The 20,844-nt window shown below is 44.7% G+C and overlaps 1 protein-coding gene across 3 annotated transcripts; it reads left to right on the top strand.

Moving 5' to 3' along the window:
- The first annotated feature begins 1,167 nt into the window (after nt 1–1,167).
- On the top strand, nt 1,168–20,386 carry LOC147603568 (uncharacterized). Of its 3 annotated transcripts, none has more exons than XM_086795821.1 (5): nt 1,168–1,346; nt 1,562–1,759; nt 19,429–19,528; nt 19,606–19,694; nt 19,914–20,386. In XM_086795821.1, the coding sequence occupies exons 1-5, from the start codon at nt 1,329–1,331 to the stop codon at nt 20,136–20,138; spliced, it is 630 nt and encodes a 209-aa protein (XP_086651947.1). In that variant the 5' UTR covers nt 1,168–1,328; the 3' UTR covers nt 20,139–20,386. The 3 variants fall into 3 exon arrangements, with proteins under 3 accessions (XP_086651947.1, XP_086651949.1, XP_086651948.1); XM_086795823.1 differs by having other exon boundaries at nt 1,177–1,359; XM_086795822.1 differs by having other exon boundaries at nt 1,179–1,442.
- The last annotated feature ends 458 nt before the right edge of the window (nt 20,387–20,844 follow it).

Here is a 20,844-nt window from a genome sequence, read left to right as displayed (position 1 = left end):
CTTGCTTTCCAAAAAGATAATTTCCAAAAACAAAGCACAAGTGCTTTTGAGTTTATGAGCATGCAAGCTCTATAAAAAAATATTAAGCATTAATATAAAGTCTTGGGCCTACCAAAAGTAGAAAATACTATTTGGTATGTACAAAGATATGAGGTCTTAACCTTACAAAAATACTATTTGGTATGTACCAAGGTATGAGGTCTTAGCCTTACAAAAATATTGATGCCTAAATTTAAAACCATAAAAGGTGTTCACATGTCTTCCAAAATAAATATCTTATAGTGGTCCAACACATGTTCCACCTGTGATTAACACATAATCTGCACACTCAATTATTGCCTTCATCCAAAATAATATTAGTCATTGATTAAACACATTAATCATAACTATATCATATCAGCGCGCACACAGCTGATTAAACACATTAATCATAGTGGAGACATCATACCAACGCACATAGCTTTGTTAAACACATTAATCTTGGTAGATGATATAAATAAAAATGCATCTAAATAAAATATCCTGAAATAAAATAATGGGTGTCTCTATAGAGGTTACATGTTTTTAAGCCAGATGCCCAAGGACAAGGTTTCTCAAGAAGATCTCCTTCTTCTACCTAAGGACTAGGTTTCTCAAGATGATCTCCTTCTACTACCTAAGAAGAATGTGTCTCAAGATCTCCTTATGTCCTAGAGTGTGGTCTATCAACTCACACTTACATACATCCTACTTGGAATGGTTCCAAGTTTACATGAGCTATCTCACACCCTAGTGTCTAAGCTAGGCATTGTCCACAGCGCCGCCTAGGTTTGCTCAACACTTAGCATAAAGGGGGCCTTACAAAATAGAGCAACCCATCACACGCACAATCACATTGATAAGCATGTAGTATCGATTTCCAACAAAATCTAATGAGATCTGTTGTAGTTTATTCGCATAATAGACACCCCCAACATCTAAACTGGACTATAATTTAGACCCATGTAAAGACACACATTCACCCATAGGTTGATATATTTTTATTTAGTGTAAAAAAGGAAGATTCGATTATATTTATCACCTTTAGAAATATGAATCAAATAAGCTGCAAAGTCGACTCTTAACGAAACACTCTTAACGACTGTGGGCTATGCCCATTTGGCGATTAGTGTGGTGGTGGTCAGAACCGTGTTGTCGGTGCTGTGTGAACTGCGAGGCTGACCCTTTTCCGCCGCTGCGTGTGAACCTGTGCGTGTTTTGGTTTTAAAAAAAAATAAAAACGGGTGGAAAAAAGAACGTTCTTCGCCGACCACACTCACTAGCCAATTAGGTGCTCTCATCACTGTCGCATGCCATCTTCGATCAGGGTACATATCTCAAGTTAAGGTCTCTCTTGTCAGAAAAACTAGGGTTTTCAGTGTAATTTTCTCACTAAATTCAACGCTTATCTCAATCAGCAGCAGGTGTGTGTTTTTTTTTCTTGTATTATATTTTAATGCTTTAGCTTTTAATGGCGGTTTTGATTCTTGCCTCAAGCAGCCATGGCGATGTATTGAGATGAGTTTTTTCGGTGTCGGGGCAGGTTCTGGATACCCTCGTAATCAATAGGAGTGGAAGTTGCAGGATTTGCATAGTCATGAGTACGCCAGAGAGAGCCATGAGGCGAGGTCTGCCAAAACGCCGTGAACCAGCCATAGTCATCACCCTTGATGATGATGATGAGGTGCCACTCAACAGGCCGCCCCTGCAACCACGGCCCCTTCCTCCGGCCGTTGCTCAGGTTTGTGATCCTCCATATCATCATTCGTATCATCATTACAAATAAGGGTACTTCCTATCATCGCTTGACTCTCCCTCTTTGATGGATTCTTATGGTTTTGGTGCCATGGTGCTCACCTATGATGAAAGACCATGCGCATTTCGTCACATGGAGAAAATTACACAAAAATTCAGGAATAATTGTGCTCCATTTGTTGCCATTGCATGTATGAACATGTACTATGCTAAGCGTACACGTATTAAACGGGAGCAGTTGAACCTACTACCTGAACTTGCACTTTCTGGCTAGAACTCATGCCCCCATCTTCTTATCAGTAGGATCAGTGAGGCATGATGTATGTCAGTTATGTGCTTTAACATATACAACTTATATATCACATGCCATGCAACGGAATGCCTTGATATTCTAACATATTTATGGCCTTAACACATCACACGTATGCATGAACAGTGTTCATCCTCTAGGGATAGGAAAGATTTCCAGGTTGACGAGAGTTTTTTATTGAAGATGCAGTATTTGTCTCCTACCATCCATGTGGCAATTTTACTCAGCAGGGTGTGGTGCCCATCCTTCGTGGACGGTGGAGATTTCTTGGGTGATGGTAGGTGGACGGTCAAGGTGTCCAAGGAGAATTCACAGATACGTTGTTTGATTCAGGATATTTTTTCTTAGTTTCTTTTCTTTTGTTAGTTAAAAAAGAGAACATCCACTCACGAGCGAATCACAGTCCTCCAAAGAGGTATCTTCTGTTAGTTAAAACAGAGCACAATCGCTCACAAGTGAATCACAGTTCTCCAAAGAGGTAGAATGTTTAAAGGGGGGGCATGGCTGGCCGCTTTCAAAGGGAGACTATATTTGGAGACGGATGGGAAAAAATCCACATTGGGAGCTTCTAAGGTCAAGCGATTTCGTTGTCTTCTTGGGTGAGGAAAGGTCTTGGGATTCTGAAATCCAATTACCCTCACCCTTTGTAAGGTGCAGCCACTAAAATCCTCCTAAGAGGGCTCTGATCTCTCTAATCTGCCATGGGGGACCAATAGAAAAAGTGAAGTAGGCGCCTCATTGAAGGCCCTCCCCTTCCTTATTACATATGTGTCAAAAATGGAATCATTATACTCAAAATATCTCATATTTTTAATATTGCTCATAGTTTCTTACTAATAAACCTTGTACATATTCAACTCTTCATCTCATGTGAGAATTGAAGAGACTCCCCTTCCTTACATATGTGTCAAAATGGAATCATTATACCCAAAATATCTCATATTTTTAATATCACTCATAGTTTCTTACTAATAGCGCAAGAGTAAACTCAGTGATTCCACAATAAGATCGACAAGCCAGGGCACTTTTCTCCCATTGGGTTTTTCCCCTCGGCTATATTCGGTGTTTGGCACCAATGGCAAATTTTATTCTTTTCTTTTCTTTTCTTGTTTGTTAATAAAAATTTTGCAGAGATCTTCGCTAAAACAAGAGTATCATAACCCTCATCTGCGCCATGGACTGCTAAGAGAATAGCATGCCTAGTAAACACGCCTAGCCATTGTGGGGGAGACGGGTTTGGGATACGTGTCAGCCCCTCCGGGCCTCTCAAGCTCGGGGAACGGGCTGAAATCCGGGCCAAGAGGAAGTCCTTCCAAGACTCACCACCGGGACGGAGTCCTCTAACAATCAGTTTGCCGAACAAGGCGTGGCTCTGAATGGAGGGCTCAATGATGCCTAGCCTCCCTCTACATCGCAGCGGAATGATCACTCTCCAGGCCACCTTGGCCCGGGCAGGCCTTCCATCACTGCTGGCCCACAAGAAGTTCCGGATCAACCGCCGTACCTGACCAATGCATGCTCGGGAGAAGGCCCAACAGGAAGTAATGTACCACATGGTGGCAAGAAGGAACTGGTTAGCCACCACCACTCAACCAGTAAGGTGCAAGAGGATAGCCTTGTCGGACGGAGCAAGAAAGGGGGATTTTGTTGCCTCGGGCTCCTTGAATGAGAACCTGACTATGAGAGGTTGAGTAAAGTCTCGAAACACCATGGATCCACTCCATTGGGAACCCCATCGCCCTCGAGAAAGCTCCAATCAACCCTATCATAAACTTTCTCAAAGTCTAGGAGAAGCACTATGAGGTCTTGCTGGAGTGTGGATGTTGTCCAGAATGCTCCGATCTCGAACAAAACCTGTCTGAGTGTCATGGATCAAGTTAGGGAGGAAAGGTTGAAGTCTCCGGCTGATGGCCTTGGCCAAGATCTTGTTGGCGGTCCCAAGAAGGGTGATGGTTGGATCTCCAATCTGTCACCACGGAATCAAGTGTATCAAGGCTGTCCGGAATCCTAGTGCTGGCATGCCTGTCCTGCCTCCAGGGGTCCTCTAAGGCCAGAATAACTGGAGCATAAATAGAAAAAATGGTGCCCGCTAAGATATGCCAATCATGCCCCCACAACTGCAAGCCCACTCATCCACATAGAACTTGTCAAGTCGAGAGGTTGGGGCTGGTGCTCCTCCTATTGGACTGTGAGAAACACAGGCTCCTGGGACTGCACCCAAACTCTGGAAGATGCCAAGGGTCTTGTCCCCTGAGTGCCAGGATCAACTCCTCCCATGCAGAGTACTCTGTGCCTAAGACTGTAGCCGTGCCTCCTCTAAGTCTGTCCTCTGCTGACCCAATCATGTTAAAGTCTCCACCCATGCACCAAAAGTCAGCCTGAGGAAGGGCCTGACGGATTGTGCTCCAGAAGATGGCTCTACCTGCTGTGGCATTCGGGGCATAAACATTGAGGAAGCCCACGTAGTCCTCTCTAATCATAATGGTAACCCACTGCGCTCGCCCAGAGACTATGACACCTGAGCTTGTCACTGTTGGCAATAGTTGCTCTCTGATAGAAATACAAATTCCTTCCTGTGTCCCCGAGGGACCGAAAGAAGGAGACCAAAAAGTGTCATGGTAAAATCTTCCTGCAGCGACGGGTGCCCCCTTGAAAAGGTGGTGCTCCTGTAGGAAAAGAATGTCGATGGGTCCCCCAACTGTAGCTCTATGCAGCTCTCCTTTGAGGGCACCTCGCCTCTGAAAGCACTGAGGCCCCCCTTAAACCCTCAATGTTCCAAACTTCCATGAGACTATCCGCATATCAATCTCTGTGAGAAGCGGAACTCTCGGACCTGCCCTCCACTCGAAGAGTCTTGGGCGTGGGTTTGGATGGGGAATAATCGCAATCAGTCCTGGGGTGAAGGCGTGCCAAGTGGGCGTGGGTCTTGTCTTCCCTCTGTTGCCACTCTATCTGAGCGCGAGAGTAGGCATACTCTGAACTCCATTGATCACGATGGAGGTATCTGTAAGAGGGGGGAGGGTAGTGCAACTGAGATATGAAGGAACACAAAAAGCAACACCTCGAGGTTGGAGAACACCACCTCCCTGTCTTGATCTCTATGGCATGAGCCTCCCAGCTCCATCCTAGCCAGGGGCCAGAGGTGGGTGAGCACGTCGGTGATGTGAAGATCATGAAGATGGTGGGAGAGCTCTACTGCCTGCCCTTGAATGGCGGCAGCCACCGACTTCGAATCCCACTCCGTCCCTAGGGCTGCATTGAAGGGGAAGGAGAAGATCATCGCGCCACTTTCTGGCATAGAAGGTTTGGAATGATGAAACACCACACATATCCAAATTGGAGCCACTGTCTCCTCAAAAAGAGCAGCTCCTTCCACCGGAAGACATTGTTTGTTGTTTTAACTTAGAGTAGGCCTTGTTTAGTCTTTTCTTTCTGGCTCTAGCTTAATATAGACTTAGTTTGGTTCTTTCCTATGTTTTGTGATTGTTTGTTTTTATACCTTAGAGCAGACTTTGAGTGCTAGTCTCTATCATGGCTGAGTATGCCCATCACCTCCGGAGAGTGATAGAAACTCAGTTCGCTGGTAACACTAGCTATGTTACACATCATATTAATGAACAATAACTACTATACACACCATACTGAAGGTATTTCCTATTTAATATCAAACATTAAATTCCCAGAATTTTTAAATTTTGGAGGGCAACAAACAAGTTTTTCACCATTAGTTCTAATTTGGTATGATAAAAGGTCTCGTTTGTATCAACAGACAACTTTAAAAATGGAAGGAGGTGAACTTTTAAACCGTTTCGAGCATTTATCACAGCACCCACCTGTCGACGAAAGGCCCCCTCCAATCACTGCGAGGGTCCCTCCGCCCCTCGATTCGGCGGCCGTTACCCCGTCGAGACTCTTCCTTCGGTTCACAGTTTCCAATGAGGCCAGCTGGCCCCACTGAACCCTTCGCGAGCCCCTCCTAGTACCCTCCTTCTCTGATGGATCTCTCCCAACCGCCCCCCTCTTCTCCGCCTCCCCACCCCCCCTCCGCCTCTCCAGAGCACTCTCGCCGCCCCCTACAGCACCTGACCCAGAGCAGAGGCAGCCGGCAAGCTCCATCCAGCCACTTGATTCATGTTTGGCGGACTATTTAGAAGCCATGAAACTGCCCTGCCGCCAAGCTAAGCAAGAGGGAATGTCACATGCACTCTGCACTGTAGTGCATGGTGACAAGATGGCTCATCATTAGTGCTCCATTGTACAACAGTAGAACCCTTTAGGATTTGATAATTGTCATACGCCGTGACCCCATTGTAATCGTTAGTCTAGGATATGTCAGGCACGAGCTACGTAGGTCATTCCTCAGCCTTAGAGAGTCAGTTAGTCAGTCAAGTCCCTTAACCCACTTGGAGAGAATCATTCATTCATATAGAGTGAGTAGAAGCCTTAGGATTTCCATCAGATCATGGTTGCATATTGCATATCATTCATCTCATTTGCACATAGACCATGGCAGAAGCCTTGGAATATCATCTAGTATTTTACCATATTTTACAACATTTATTTTGGCATTTTTAACCATTTATTTCAGCATTTATCCATTGTAGCAAGTCGTGTAGCATTTAATGCTACAGTCAGCCAGCTTTACAGCCAGCCTACCAGCCCTCTTGCTCATATAAATAGCATAGCTTGCATCTCATATCACATATCATCATCATTCAAGCAAGCGATTCAGTCCCTCAGCCGTGGGAGCATTAACGCTTGAGCACATAAACATACATCAGCAAAATGCTTCATCCTCAGCATTCAGCCAAGGAAGGTGCTTCAGAACCTTGCCTTTTGAGCGCACACACAGAATTCAGCAGTCCTCATCATCGTTTTGCTACAGCCCTATCGGTGAAGGTAAAACACATCCATTCATTTATTTACCATACATAAACACAGCCTAGAACAGTCCCAATCAGCCCCTTCTCTTAGCCTCAGATTTGCAGCCTTCCCACATTCCATTGGAAGAGTGCATAGGCATTGAGATCGGTCGTCATTGGTGCTTCTACAGCCGTGTATAGTTCAGCCCCGACTCTTGATCTTTCAAAGGTCTTGTGTTTGGCTTATCTACAGTCCTGAGTCAGTCCTTCATTCATTCTCTTCAAAGATAATAAAGCAAATACTCTGAGCAATAGGAGGGGGCCCTTTAGTGGGTAATTTGGGACCCAATAAGGTGTACATGTCTATCTCTCTCTCTCTTATCTCTTAAAGTTTGAAGTGATAAAGTGGATTGCTAAAGACTCGCGAAATGTAGGATAAAGAAGGCGGTTTGAGACTTTGTGTGACAGGATCCTTCATTACGCATAATTCCACTGGACAGAGTTGGGAGAAAAATGAAATTTTTATTCATTTAACATTAGCAGTAGTTTTTGGCAATACAAGTTACAACATGCAACTTTCTATATGGGATTGTTGTTCTAATCCTCAAGTGTGGCAAGTGCCTTAGCATTAACTAGGGCCATAGCAAGTGCTTCTAGAGGTTGCAGGTTTTGCCAGTGTATCTTGGGACTCCTTGTAGTAGCAAGCAATCTTCATCATCCCAAAACCACATGGGCAGGTAGGGATTGCCACCTGCAATGTCAGGTTCTCTCGAAGAGGCAAAGGGCATTGACAATGAGCTGTTTCGATGTATTGTTGCTCACAGCTACGCATGAACGACAACCACAACGCTGCTCATAGAATGCCATTGGTGCTAACTATTCAATGCAATACAATAAGAAGAAGAGGGATTAATTGAAAAACAAGGTCCATTTATTTTGAAAGGGCTTACAAGAAGCGTTACATAAGAAAAAAAACCGTGCAATTTAATTAAGATGCTTCCCATCTATTTCATATGGACTTGCTTCAATGAACACTTAATAAATTTCAATGGTCATTAAAAAAAACAAGGTCCATTTACAAATATAAATAAACTTTATTGAGTGTGGAGGATGGAGCTGAGAAGTGAATGCGATTGCCTTGCTTTGATTTCGGCCTTGCTCCGCACGGAGAGAGAGAGAGAGAGAGAGAGAGAGAGAGAGAGAGAGAGAGAGAGGTAAGTGCTTGAGCTTTTAGATTTGATACTCTGCTCATGGAACTTGTGTGTGCAAGTAAAGAAAAAGCAAGTACTGCAGGCTTATATGGTAATCAATTATCAGGAACCTAGTTGTTAGCATCCACAACGTTAGATTTTTTTAAGGTTCCTTAAATCAGATCGCAAATCAGCACGTTGGGGTTGGCACGTTGGCGGGGAAAGGTTAGTATTTTTTTAAAGGGGCCGGGTAGTGCACGTACATCGTTTATATTTTTTTTCTTAAGATGCTGGGCGGGCAATGTGCATTTTCGAGCAGCGCACGTCGTCTATATATATATATTTTTAAGGGGTCGGGCAGCGCACGTCGTCTATATATTTTTTTAATGACGTTGAGCGAGCAAGGGCAACGTTATTTTTTTGGGGGTTTTTGGCCGCGTGGTGTGGGGGCGGATTGGCGGTCGTTTTGGTCCATTTCTTGTGAGGTGCCTTGCGATGGCTGTTTCAGCGGTTTCAAGCCGTTTCCGTCTTCTAAGAGGGGGAAAACGACGTTTCCTTGTTTTAGGGGGCCGTTTCTGCCATTTCGTGCGACTATGGTGACAGTTTTTCCCACGACTCACCCATGCATCCGAATTAGGTTCGTAGGAGTGAAAACTTTCATATTAAAGTTACAACCCTTGCAAGAACTCTGATTTGAAACAATAGTATGTACGGCAGTAATCTTACCTTTAGCCTCGATCGCATGTGGGCAGCTTGTCCTAATGTGCCCTTACTGACCACAAGTGAAGCATCGACCCTCCTTAATGAACTGAAGAGTGTGCTTTGCTTTCTTTGATTTCTTCGAATTGGGGTCTCCCATAGTCTGTGACTGACTCTAGGTCTCTGCAGGAGTCTGTAAAGTCATGCTTAAACTTTCGTTTACATTGGGATCTTGCTTGGTCTATTATTGAGGGTTGTTGGGATTTCTTCAACTGTTTCTTTGCCAATCTCATAAAAAATCGTTGCATATCAGATAGCATCATCCAATGTTTTGATGCGATTATTTTTGATCTGGAGTTGATAACCATGAGGTAATCCATCCACAAAGAATCCCAAAATAGTGATGGGGTCCATGTGAGTTGTTCAAGCCTGCAACTCTCCAAACTTTTGCAAATATGTGTCGAAAGGCATACTCTTCATTTCGAAGTTTTTAAACTGGGACACAATGTCGTACTCTCATCCTCGGCATGTAAGGAAGTCTTCCTGGAAAACCCGCTCAAAATCTACCCATGACGTGGGCTTCACTCGTAACTCTTTCCACTAGGTAAGGGCTTTTCCTATCAGGAATCCTTGTACCATTTGGATCTTTTTATCCTTGGGGAAAGGATGGAACTCAAAGTGCATATCCCATCTGGGAAGCCCAGAGTCTTCGGTTCTTGCTCCCCCGTATAGGGCTCTGAAGTAAAAAAGGGTGCAACTAAAGCTGTTCCAGCCGCCCCCCCCCCCCCCCTTCCCCTCTCTCTTGTTGTCACCAAACCCGCCAAAGTTGCTTGCATAACAACCATGGTGTTAGTTAGGTTGGCAATCTTCTGCTCAAGCAAGGTCATTCTTGCATCGAAGTCAACGTTAGTGATCGGGTCATCGACCATCACATCGTCAACCTATTGGCTGTCGTTAGATGAACATTCTTGTCCATCCCACGCTTGTTTTGTATTTCATCAACCATGACAAACCTTAGATAATTTGCTGCCGCTCAAGGAAAACTCGCGTGTCGAGATGAAGTGTCGCCAAAATCCCACTTGTCCACGAACAGAAGTACCAATCCCACTCTTGGAAGTGGCTGTGTACTTTCAGCCCTCTTAACCAAGGAGATCGGCCTTTGAATGTGGAGAACAACGGAGCAAACCCCCCCTTTTATACTTAAAAGTCAAGAGGTTTACTTGCTTTTGAGTTTTTTCTCAAAAAATTGAAGTGCTTTTCAGTTTTAATAAAACTTGTCTTGTATTGACTTATAGCTGTTCTCCTTTTGTTAATAGCTGTTCCCCTTTTTAACAAAAGCCATTGTTAAAAAAAAACATCTTGCTTTTGTCACGATTGTGACGTATTTATGTATCAGATTCTCTCTTCATTGCTGATTCCTGTTGTTGCAGATGCAAAGAGTTACCAGCCAAGGGGAACCCCTACCCTCGACTGGTTGCGACTCTTCGTCAAAGGATGTACCTCTTCATCGAATAGCCACATCTCTTCGACGAATGGTTGTATCCCTTAGTGAATGGTTGTGCCTCTACATCGACTAGACACATCCCTTAGCCTAAAAGTTGTACCCTTTCGTCTAAGGTCATGTCCTTTCATCAAAGGACATGCCTCTTCAAATGTGTCTCTTCATCTCCTATATAAGAGACCTATTGTACTCAGTTTAATAACAACAAGTCAATTCAATCTTGTCTCAAGTGTTCTCCTGAAGGTTCTTGTTCTAAGTTAATTACTTAAGTAGTAATTAGTACACAATATGCAGGATTAACAACACAATCCTCACAGTGGTATCAGAGCAAATTTTTTCCTACCGGTGGGTTGTGAAGCCCTCACCCTCTCCACGGTACTCCCTCATCCACCTCTCCTCTCGGTGTTGTATGGAAGAAGCAGAGCGATGGTGGACTTGGCGTGAATCCTTGCTCAAAGTAATGTAAACAAGAACACAAGGTCTCACACCCATACACACGCATTGTGTGTATAGCAGAGAGGGACCCCTGCTGTATTTCCGGACTACCCTTCCTCCCTCCCTGCTAACTGGTGGTGATAAGCGTTCACAAATGGTGCCCTTCGCTGCTGAATATGGAGCCCCCCCCCCTCTTCGCCTCGTTCGCTGCCAGCTATCGGCCCGGAGCCCTCACCGCCGATGAGCACCTTCTCTTCGCTTAGTCGCTGCCGGTGCCCTTCAACGCGGGGCGATCCAGTCGGCGAGGCTCTTCGAAGCGGCGCATCGATTCACGGCTACGTGCCCGTCACCTTTACACCACCAAGAAAATAACCAAAAATAATAATTAATCATGCGCACTGTTGCCACGTGGATCTTTAACCAAAAAAAAAAAAAACCAAACAAATCCAACAGGCGTGCGTAACCCACTGGGCTTGCGTTGGGCGTCCGTTTGGGATTCGCTGGTGTGAACTGCCGCCTTGGGCGATTCGGAAACCACCACCCGCCGCTGTGAGGATGCCGCCTTGTTCTTGTTCGCCTCCCTCTTCCCAGCGATTAGGCGCCCTTCCTCCTGGCTGTTCGTGGGTTTTCCTGGCTTTCTTAGCATGCATGTTGACTACCTTTCACACTTCTCCGGCTACCTTGTCTATTTCCAAGGTTTCTTTGGCGCGTATGCTCGTGGTAGCACATGTTCCATTGAATGGTTCTTACTAGCGCAATCAAAATGAAGGCATTTCAACTACTCTTGAAGCCTTCTCTGGCTACCTTTTCGTCACACTTGATCCATGGTGAGCCAAAGCCTCCTCAAGCTCCCGGCAAGCAACTTCTCGGCGTACAACACCCACAACAGGTTTCTTGTCCTCAGCACAGTTCTGTAGAGACCACCAGACATGAAATACCTTCGTTCGAGCCTCTGCATGCTCGTCGCAAACATTCTCAGCATTACAACAGTTATGAGAAAGATCCATCTTTGAATCACTATCAGCAGAAGCCAAAGCAGCAATATGAAGCTTTCAGAAGATCTCCCCTTGAAGAGTCATCAATCTCTTCGAAGTGGGCTCACATAGTGGCACATATTTCCGACCCTAGTCGAGTACTCGGTCGTGAATGCCGCAACGCTGGACAAGTTCCCCCTTGCGAGCCATGCCATGCTCCTCCTACTATGGAAGCCTTAATACCTGCTGAGAAAGCTGAAGATTCAGAAGATTCTGGTACATGTGTGACAAATACAATGTCCACAACCCCTTTTCTTGCCGTGACCCAGGCAGAATCAATAGCCTCGTCAGTGCCCGTGCCAAACGGAGTCTTTGCCTCTGACCAGATACCTGACGCCGTGGTGAATGATGATTCTTCTTAAAAAATGAAGACTCCAGTCCTTACCTTCAGTGGTTCAAATGAATCTTTGGACATAACTTGTCCCGAGAACAACTTTCTGAGCAAAGAAAAGCATATGGAAGATATTTCTTCTCAACCTACGACAACACTTGAAGACTTTTGTGTTCCAGAAAAATCAGTGGAATCCCTTTCAGACATCCAACAGGTGGTCGTCGCCTCTCAGCCGGAAAGCGTGGTGACATTATCAGATAATTTACCAATAGTTTCACTTGAAGCAGATAAAGATTCAATCTTTTCTTGGACAAAGCTGGAAGTTACCAATGATGTTAACAAAAGTTCTACTCAAGTTACAGATATGATTCTCATGCTTTTGGTAAAGATGAGACAAGTTGCAGATGCAGTTAATATTCAGTTTGGTATATGCAAGATTGTTATGGTCAACAATAATGCCATGACATGGGATCTAGCAGCTAGAGCTTTGGATGCAGAAGCAATACAATCATTTTCCTTCATCCAGAGTCTCAACAACTACCCAGATTCCTGTTGCAGATGCAAAGAGTTACCAGCCAAAGGGAACCCCTACCCTCGACTGGTTGCGACTCTTCGTCAAAGGATGTACCTCTTCATCGAATAGCCACATCTCTTCGACGAATGGTTGTATCCCTTAGTGAATGGTTGTGCCTCTACATCGACTAGACACATCCCTTAGCCTAAAAGTTGTACCCTTTCGTCTAAGGTCATGTCCTTTCATCAAAGGACATGCCTCTTCAAATGTGTCTCTTCATCTCCTATATAAGAGACCTATTGTACTCAGTTTAATAACAACAAGTCAATTCAATCTTGTCTCAAGTGTTCTCCTGAAGGTTCTTGTTCTAAGTTAATTACTTAAGTAGTAATTAGTACACAATATGCAGGATTAACAACACAATCCTCACAGCTTTTTTCTTTAAAAAAATGATGCTGCTTTTGCCTCAAATCTGCGGGCCTGTTTTTAATCTTTTGCGCATGCTTCTTCTGGTTCTGCAAGTTTCTCCCTGCGCTTCTGCCCCCCCCTTCCCCCCTCCTCTGTGCACCCCCCCTGCTGCCCATGCATAGTAGGCATGAGTTTCATAAAAAGGTTTTTGAAACGCGTTTCGAAACGTTTCATTGCCCGACCCAAAAGTATGAAACAGGAGGGGTACCTGGGGGGGGGGGACCCAACAATAGGGACCCTCAACAAGTTTCATATCAGTTTATAAGACTGCAAACAAACAACATGTCACCTTGATCTTATAGACTTAAAAATGTGTAAATAAAAGCAAGACATTGCAATTTGAAATTTGATTTACGAATCACGATATCATATCAATATTTGACATCATGATTCATAACATGCCAACCTTGGCCCCTGGATACCGAATTTAACAACTTACAAGTAACCAAATGACAATAAGATTGTCTAAATAGTAAAGACCAAAGAGTGGCAATCCATAAAATCATAAATGTGAAATCAAGCCAAGGTTTTGATTTTTGCATTACATAATAGGACACCAAGTGACGTAGCATTATTTTCATCAATTAAACTTCACGGAGAGATTGGTATTGTCTAGGTGAGGGTTTCCCCAAGTTTCCTGACAATTCCCTTGCTAATAATGCCAACTACAATGCCACCATCTAAGATTGCAATGAGTTGTTTGCCTTTGTAAGCAACATTGTGTTCATTTTCTCACTCTCAAAGTAGTGTCTTAACTTGTTTATGGGAACCTTGGGTAATCCTCATTTGGATTTGATCTTTCTCTAGCACCTCAAGGATTGATTGAATGGGCCTTAGAGATTTGCTCTATTTTTTTCTCTCTATGTGGGCTCTTAAAATTCCTTCCTGGTGTGTATGATCTTGCTATAAATGTGGAATTATTTACATCAAAAAACTTATGGGCACTTGGACTTCATAGGATAGAAAAGCAATGAGATTAGTGATGTCTATCACTTACTACTCATATCCACTAGGTGATGGGCTAGGATGCAGTATGGTAGGGACTCAAATTTTCCTTGTTCCAATAATTAGTAATAACAACACATCGAGTATGCGAAGGTACAATGGGGGTTGGAGGTGATTGTTGGAAAGGGACTAGACTAGTTCAACTTCTGCTAATGCTGGCAGCTATTATTAGAAATTTAGCAACCTATTGGCAGCCTTAGCAATGGAAGCATTGTATAGGGCCTGTTGTTGTAGTTGGGGTTATTTATGTCTTGAGCCTTGAGCCTTTGGTATGTTGGCTATTGTAGCTTAGGGTTATTTATTTCTTGAGCCTTTGGTAGAGCCATGGGCCATGGCCAAAGCAGCTGAGAGTCTAGCACATGTGACACATGTGGTACATATATAAAAAACCGACATAAAAGATAATAGCTACAACTGTCAACAATGTCTAATGTCAACATGAGACATGAGTCATGACCATAAATCATAAATGAAGCTGTAAAAAAACGAGAATGACTAAGTAGATACTAGACTCTAGAAGCCTAGTCATCCTCCTCTGCATCATCCAACTCAATATCCTCGTCCTCATCCTGAACATCAGATGCCTCAGAAGCTGTGACCCAATCGAAAGAGTCATCTGCACCCTCTGTCACCGCTGCCTCAGGTCCAGCACTCGTGCTAGCACCATCTGTGCAAGGTGCAGCACTCGTGCTAGCATCATGTGTACCCACAACAACTCCAACCCTGGCTCGAGAGCGGCTACGGGTTTGCGTGGTTCCCTGCATCGCCTCCTCATATAACATGGTGTAAATGTCGTTCTCATCAGGTGGGATCTCTGGGATGTCTTTCACTTTCTCGATGTCGATTTTGTCGACATTTACTTGTATTGGCTCTATGGAATTGCCTCTTTGCTCAAGTAGACGGAGGTTGCAATGACAATAAACCAACCGCTCTAATTGTGCAGTGGTAAACTTGTTCCTTTTCTTTGTGTGGAAAAGGGCCCATGTACTCCAATTTCTCTCACAAGGACCTGAGCTGCAGTCCTGTGAGAGCACTCTCATAGCAAGCCTCCTCTGCAAAATTCAAATATGAAAAATCACACACGAGTCATGATTCATTATTCATGACACATGTGACATGAGCACAAAATTGTAATGAATACTCACCAGCTGCGGGGCACTTATACCATATTTCTCCCACCAAGATACGGGCTACAACATCCTTGAATGCAATTCCGCAGTTGGTGACCCAAAATGCTTTCCTGTCTTGTTGCGGAAGGCAAGCCGCTGCTCCTCCAAGGCAGCCAACTCCCCCACATCTCCACCCACCCATGTTGTCACATACTCGGTCCAACCATCCTCCAACTCCTCACAACATGCCTGGTCTTCGTGTCTCCACAAAGGATGAAGAATGTGGGCCACCGCATGGATTGGTCTATGAAACCAATCCCAACGATCTTGCCAAATAGCACGAAGGCTGTCCTTCCTAGTTTTTTAAACATTACAATTTAGAATCTAGATGCACCAAGTTTAGAGCTGAAATTGAAGAGTTAAGAGTCAAGACAAAATATAATACTTACTCAATAGCAGAAATACCAGTTGCCTTTATAAGGCACTCCCCGAGTTTACAAGAGGCCCATGGTGCTGCCCTCCATGTCGGTGATACGCAATACGCTGTAGAAAGGCTGTAAAACTCTCACCAATCCCTCTGTTGTTGCCCACCACCCACCACCCATAATAGTGCTTGCAAACTTATCTGACTTTGGACACTTATTTTCAGCCTCCCAATCATACCACTCCTTGGACACCACTAGTCGTAAGAGTCCCTTTCGGACTCTTACTACTCTGTCAAGCACTATGAACATATCTGCAAACTTGGTGGTCGAGGGTTTACACAACTCCAACTCACCCTGTGCCCTGTAGATAGAAAGTATCTTGGGCCTCTTTGTGACAAATTTGACAATGAAGCGAGCTGTATTCAATATATCCTGCAACCAACCTAGCTTGCCCATATCCTCCATCATAAGATCTAGACTATGACTGGCACATGGTGTCCAAACAATACGTGGGAACTCATCCTGAAGCATGCGGCCCATACTGACACAGTTTGAACCATTGTCAGTCACAACCTGCACAATGTTTTCTGGCCCAACTTCCAACACAGCCTCACGCAAATGGCGCCAAATGAACTCTCCTGTCACCACTGTCCCTGGTTGGGATGCATCAATGGCACGCAAAAACATTGTGCCCTTGCAGGAGGACACCAAGATGTTGTACACACTCCTCTTGCGTACATCCGACCACCCATCACAAAGCAATGAACAGCCGTACTTTTCCCATGTCTTCCTTAATGGCTGAATTTCATGATGCACCTGTGCACGCTCTCTACGGAGCTCTCTAGTGCGCATAGTCTCATAGCTGGGCCCCTCCCACTCATATCCAATTCGGCTAATTGCACGCATGGCACATTTCCAACGATTTGTGCGTAGTATGTTGAAAGACAAGGCACACTGTATGAAAAGCTTAGTTAGCTCCCGAGTTGCCTCTTTCACAGCTTGTTTTTGAATACCTGCTTTTATGCTGCCTCTCTTGAGAGACCCCACAATCGGCAATTTAGAACGAGCCGCTACTGGCATAGAGCTCGATCTTACATAAACACCACCTGCATATGAGTCTTGGCTCTCGGCCACCTGTGTTTTTCCCCTCTTTGTCACTGCCTCTGAATTGTCCTCTTCCTCGATTCCTGTACCTGTGTTGGAGTCAATAACCCCTTCTTGGATTTTCTTCCAATCTTGTAGACTGTCCTGCACAACCTTTGGCACCTTGGGACAAGCAGAAATCCCCTCACCCTTCAAGCCAGACAAGTGGGCTTTGATGCGGGTTACACTCCCGCCAGTCACTAATAGGCAGAAATTGCAGCTCCATTTTTCAGCTCCAGACCCACCATATCTTCCAAGAGAGGTGACGTGTGTCCACACAGCATCACGATTGCGACCCATCTATGGCAAAAGAAACAAAAAAAAACTCCCTTTTGAAAGTTGAAAGTAAAAAAAGCTTACTGTTGAAAGTTAATCACATTATGCTGCATGCACAGACTCTCTCTCAATTACACAATGCAATTTCTCTCTCAATTTCAATCTCTCTCTCTCTCTCTCTCTCTCTCTCACACACACACACACACACACACACACACACACAAACACGCACACACACACACACACATCTCAATTGAAAATTGAAATTTTCAATTGAGATGTGTGTGTGTGTGTGTGCGCGTGTTTGTGTGTGTGTGTGTGTGTGTGTGAGAGAGAGAGAGAGAGAGAGAGAGAGAGAGTCTTGAGAGAGAGAGAAAGCTAGAGGAGAGAGAGAGAGAGAGAGAGAGAGAGAGAGAGAGAGAGGTAAAACCTGCTAGTTGCAAGGCTGTAGCAAACACGCACGCACGCTCTCTCTGTGAAAAAGGCCCAAATTTTGAGCCGTACGTTTTCAAACGGCCAAAATCCCCAATTTTGACATTAAAAAAAAATAAGCATAAAAAACTCGTTTCAAATTTAACGAAACGTTTCGAAACGTTTCGTACTTCAGTGGGGATGCGAAACGCGTTTCATTGCTACTATGTGCCCATGGCTCTGCTGCAGAAAGCCCCAAGGGGCTTCTCGGGTGGCTGCCCAGAGTCCAGACTGAGCCGCCTGGCTGCGATGATCTGGCTGCTTGGCTGGCCTAGCTGGTTGGCTGGCGGGCTGCACACACTGCCCGCTTAGGGTAGCCAGTCTTGGCTGCTCTAAGGCTGGCCATCATAGGCCTCATGCCATGCAAATCCCAGCCGCCTCAGGCCCTTCTACGGGTACTTGCTACAGCCCTAATACACATCAAATCAGCGATTCAACTTCTCTCATCCCTCTGACACACGACTGCACATGCAACCTTGATGCCAAAAAACCTTGTACAGAGCATCGATTTGATAGAAAGAGAAACGATAATAGGAAAACCAGGGAAATCTGACATCTACAACACAGACACGCATACCTCTTCAGCCTTTGCGTTAGGTGGGCTCTGATACCAAGTGTAAAGTCCTTCCCTGAATCTTCCTAAACAGAGCTGAAACCAAGGTTAGTCCTATACCAAATCATGAGATAGCAGGCTAGCTCACCTCCCAGCCGCGACTGGCATCCATCGATCTCCCATGAGCCAAGTCTAGGGCTTCTTGCACAATCCCATAGGTCCGTGTCTAACTCCAGCATCCCATACCACCGAAGCCTGCCTGTAGGCCTTCGACACGCCAACCTACATACTCGACATGTGCTTGGCATGAGCATGTCTGCTCTCCTGGTCCAAGCCAGACCTTTAGTGGTGCATCTGCACAACTATGTCTCATAATAATCCAATCCCTCACTTATATAGTGATAACTACGCCATAAATAGCTAACTTGCTATAAAAGGCCATTAATCTAGGTACATAACAATTCTGAAGATAACTTCTGGCTGCCTTGGACTGTAGCACACTGAGGTGCTCTGCACAAGTCAGAAGACTCGAGCACACATGATCGTTGCTGTGTTTCACTGCTGAATGATGTAAGAACGAGATGATTTTCTGAATGGACTGGAGGGCTATTTATATATGCTTCCCTACTTCAAGTCTGTTGCTGAAAATAGGCATTTATGCAGGCGCTTCATGTGTGTGCTTCTACTGCTAGTTGACTGGTTGCTGCTGTCCCAGACTAGGGCTGCTGGCCGACTGGAAGCCGCCCTCCCATGCTTGGCCATGCTGGCGGACTATGCCAAGGGCGGACTGACTACTGGGTCTAAGGCCCATGGCTGGCCCTTGATTGCCCTTTGTGGCTCTTGGTGACTCTTGTGGGTGCCCACCTAAGGTTGGCCAAAGGCTAGCTTTTAAGCCTATGATGCCTAATGCTTCTACACTGCTTTAGCACTAGGATAACCTAATTGCTCTATTCTCCAAGTGGTTTAATTGCACATACTGACTTAGGATCACTTTTAGATATAAAGAGGATACCTCGCAGTGGAGGAGATGAGGAGATCCACTAAGATGAAGGACCCCTAGGCCTCGAGTGGTATGGGACACCAGGATGTGGTTGTTGAGGCCTGGCTGACTCACACCAGATTGGACCTCAGGCCATAGTCACATGGAACGAGAACGGACAGATGGAACGGGAGTCTGTTTTGGAACGGGAATGGGAACCTGGAAAGAAAATGGGAACGACACGTCATCACCATATGGCTACCATTTGCAAGCTAAGGAGATGCCAAGCCTTTTAGATGCAAGGTCATACACCACTCTCATATGATATGGCATGATTATGTCTCATGCAGTGGAATCTGTTACCATTGCAAGCAAGACATTCTGCTTGTTCGTCTCTATCTGCACCTGTTCTAAACGATGTAGATTTGGAGCTACGACTTGGGCATGCTGGTATGCTTTCCTTTTTTATCAAGTTGTAAGTGTACATGCTTTTCTCTATGAATATAAGAGTGCTGGCTTGATTTCAGGTCTTGGACATGCACAATGTAGACCGAGTATCACAATTGATCTAGCTTCTCCAAATCATGTTTTAGGGGAGAGGCATGAACACAGAAGGGTAAGAGATCTTTGCCCTTTAGGAAAAAGATCCGGCTCTCGAGTACATTTAGGCCAATAACATGTTCATCAAGTTTTGTGCTTTCATTTCCAAGGTTCGATGAATATTTTGCATTAAGGGTGGGCAATATCAAAGTTTGCTTGGTATTTTGGGATCCATCTCTATGGTCTCCATAAATGCAGTTGGGGCTTACGAATGTCTATATTTTGGCTGTCGCAGAAACGAAAGCAGTCTGTTATGCCACAGCCAGCAAAGGAGCTGAAGCTCACATGTCCTATTTGCATGGGCACCATGAAAGAGGAGACATCAACAGCTTGTGGTCACATCTTTTGCAAGGCATGCATAATGCTGTCCCTCCGATACCGGAAGAAATGCCCGACTTGTCGGAAGAAGTTGGGAAACAATCAGATCCACAGGATATACCTCTCGGGGAGCACCTTGTAGGTTGCCCCCTCCAAGACCAAAGCCAAAATGTTGGTTTTGTAGGAGGTAAATCTTGGTGTCAGGTCTTTAATTATATTTTAGATGTTACAGGGGGTCCTGTGGTGCCCCCATTGAGTGTTCTCGTATTGGGGTCTTTGTTGCAGTCAATGCTACCTTACCTCTATTGACTTCGCCCAATGGATATTATAATTATTCACCTTTGAAAAAATTTATTTTCTCTTTTCTTTTAATTCACTTGCTGTTTGGAAGCTCTCTCTCTCTCTCCCCCCCCCCAAATGCATGTATGCACATGCACACGTTATGATCAGGTAGGGATTTCCTTGGTCCATGCTTTGTATTGGACCTGCAGATTGGCCTCATGAAACCTCTCTCAAGCATCTAAGCCTAACAAATGATATATAGCTAGATTAGACGGGACCCACAAGGGAAATAAACTAGAACGAGTAGTTTTGGAACTTTTTAGCAAGATAGTTGGGGTGAGGAATAAGAATTGGTTTTAGGCCGTTGTCAACTACTAATGACTACAAAGAAAATTGAAAGAATCTGGGATTGACTAGCATTGGATTCCATATGAGAATAGTGGTATGATTCTGTAGAAGTGATATGGCAAAGGAGGTAAATTTTACAAGACTCCATAGACTAGAAGCCACCAAACGATAAAGATAAAGGAAGATGAATTGTTGATCGGAGTTGCTTATGCCAAGCA

The sequence above is a fragment of the Cibotium barometz genome, chromosome 63 (genome assembly GCF_041138505.1).
Source record: "Cibotium barometz isolate CiBa-2024 chromosome 63, ASM4113850v1, whole genome shotgun sequence".
NCBI lineage: Eukaryota > Viridiplantae > Streptophyta > Polypodiopsida > Cyatheales > Cibotiaceae > Cibotium > Cibotium barometz.
Note: the sequence above shows the minus strand (reverse complement) of the source record. Positions and strands in the feature narration are given on the sequence as shown.

Bases quoted from the DNA above. Each gene is read 5' to 3' on its own strand.
- LOC147603568 (XM_086795821.1), top strand. The intron at 1,760-19,428 runs GTTTGTGATCCT...TGTCTCATGCAG, and splicing joins TTCCTCCGGCCGTTGCTCAG to TGGAATCTGTTACCATTGCA. The intron at 19,695-19,913 runs GTAAGAGATCTT...TGGCTGTCGCAG, and splicing joins AGAGGCATGAACACAGAAGG to AAACGAAAGCAGTCTGTTAT.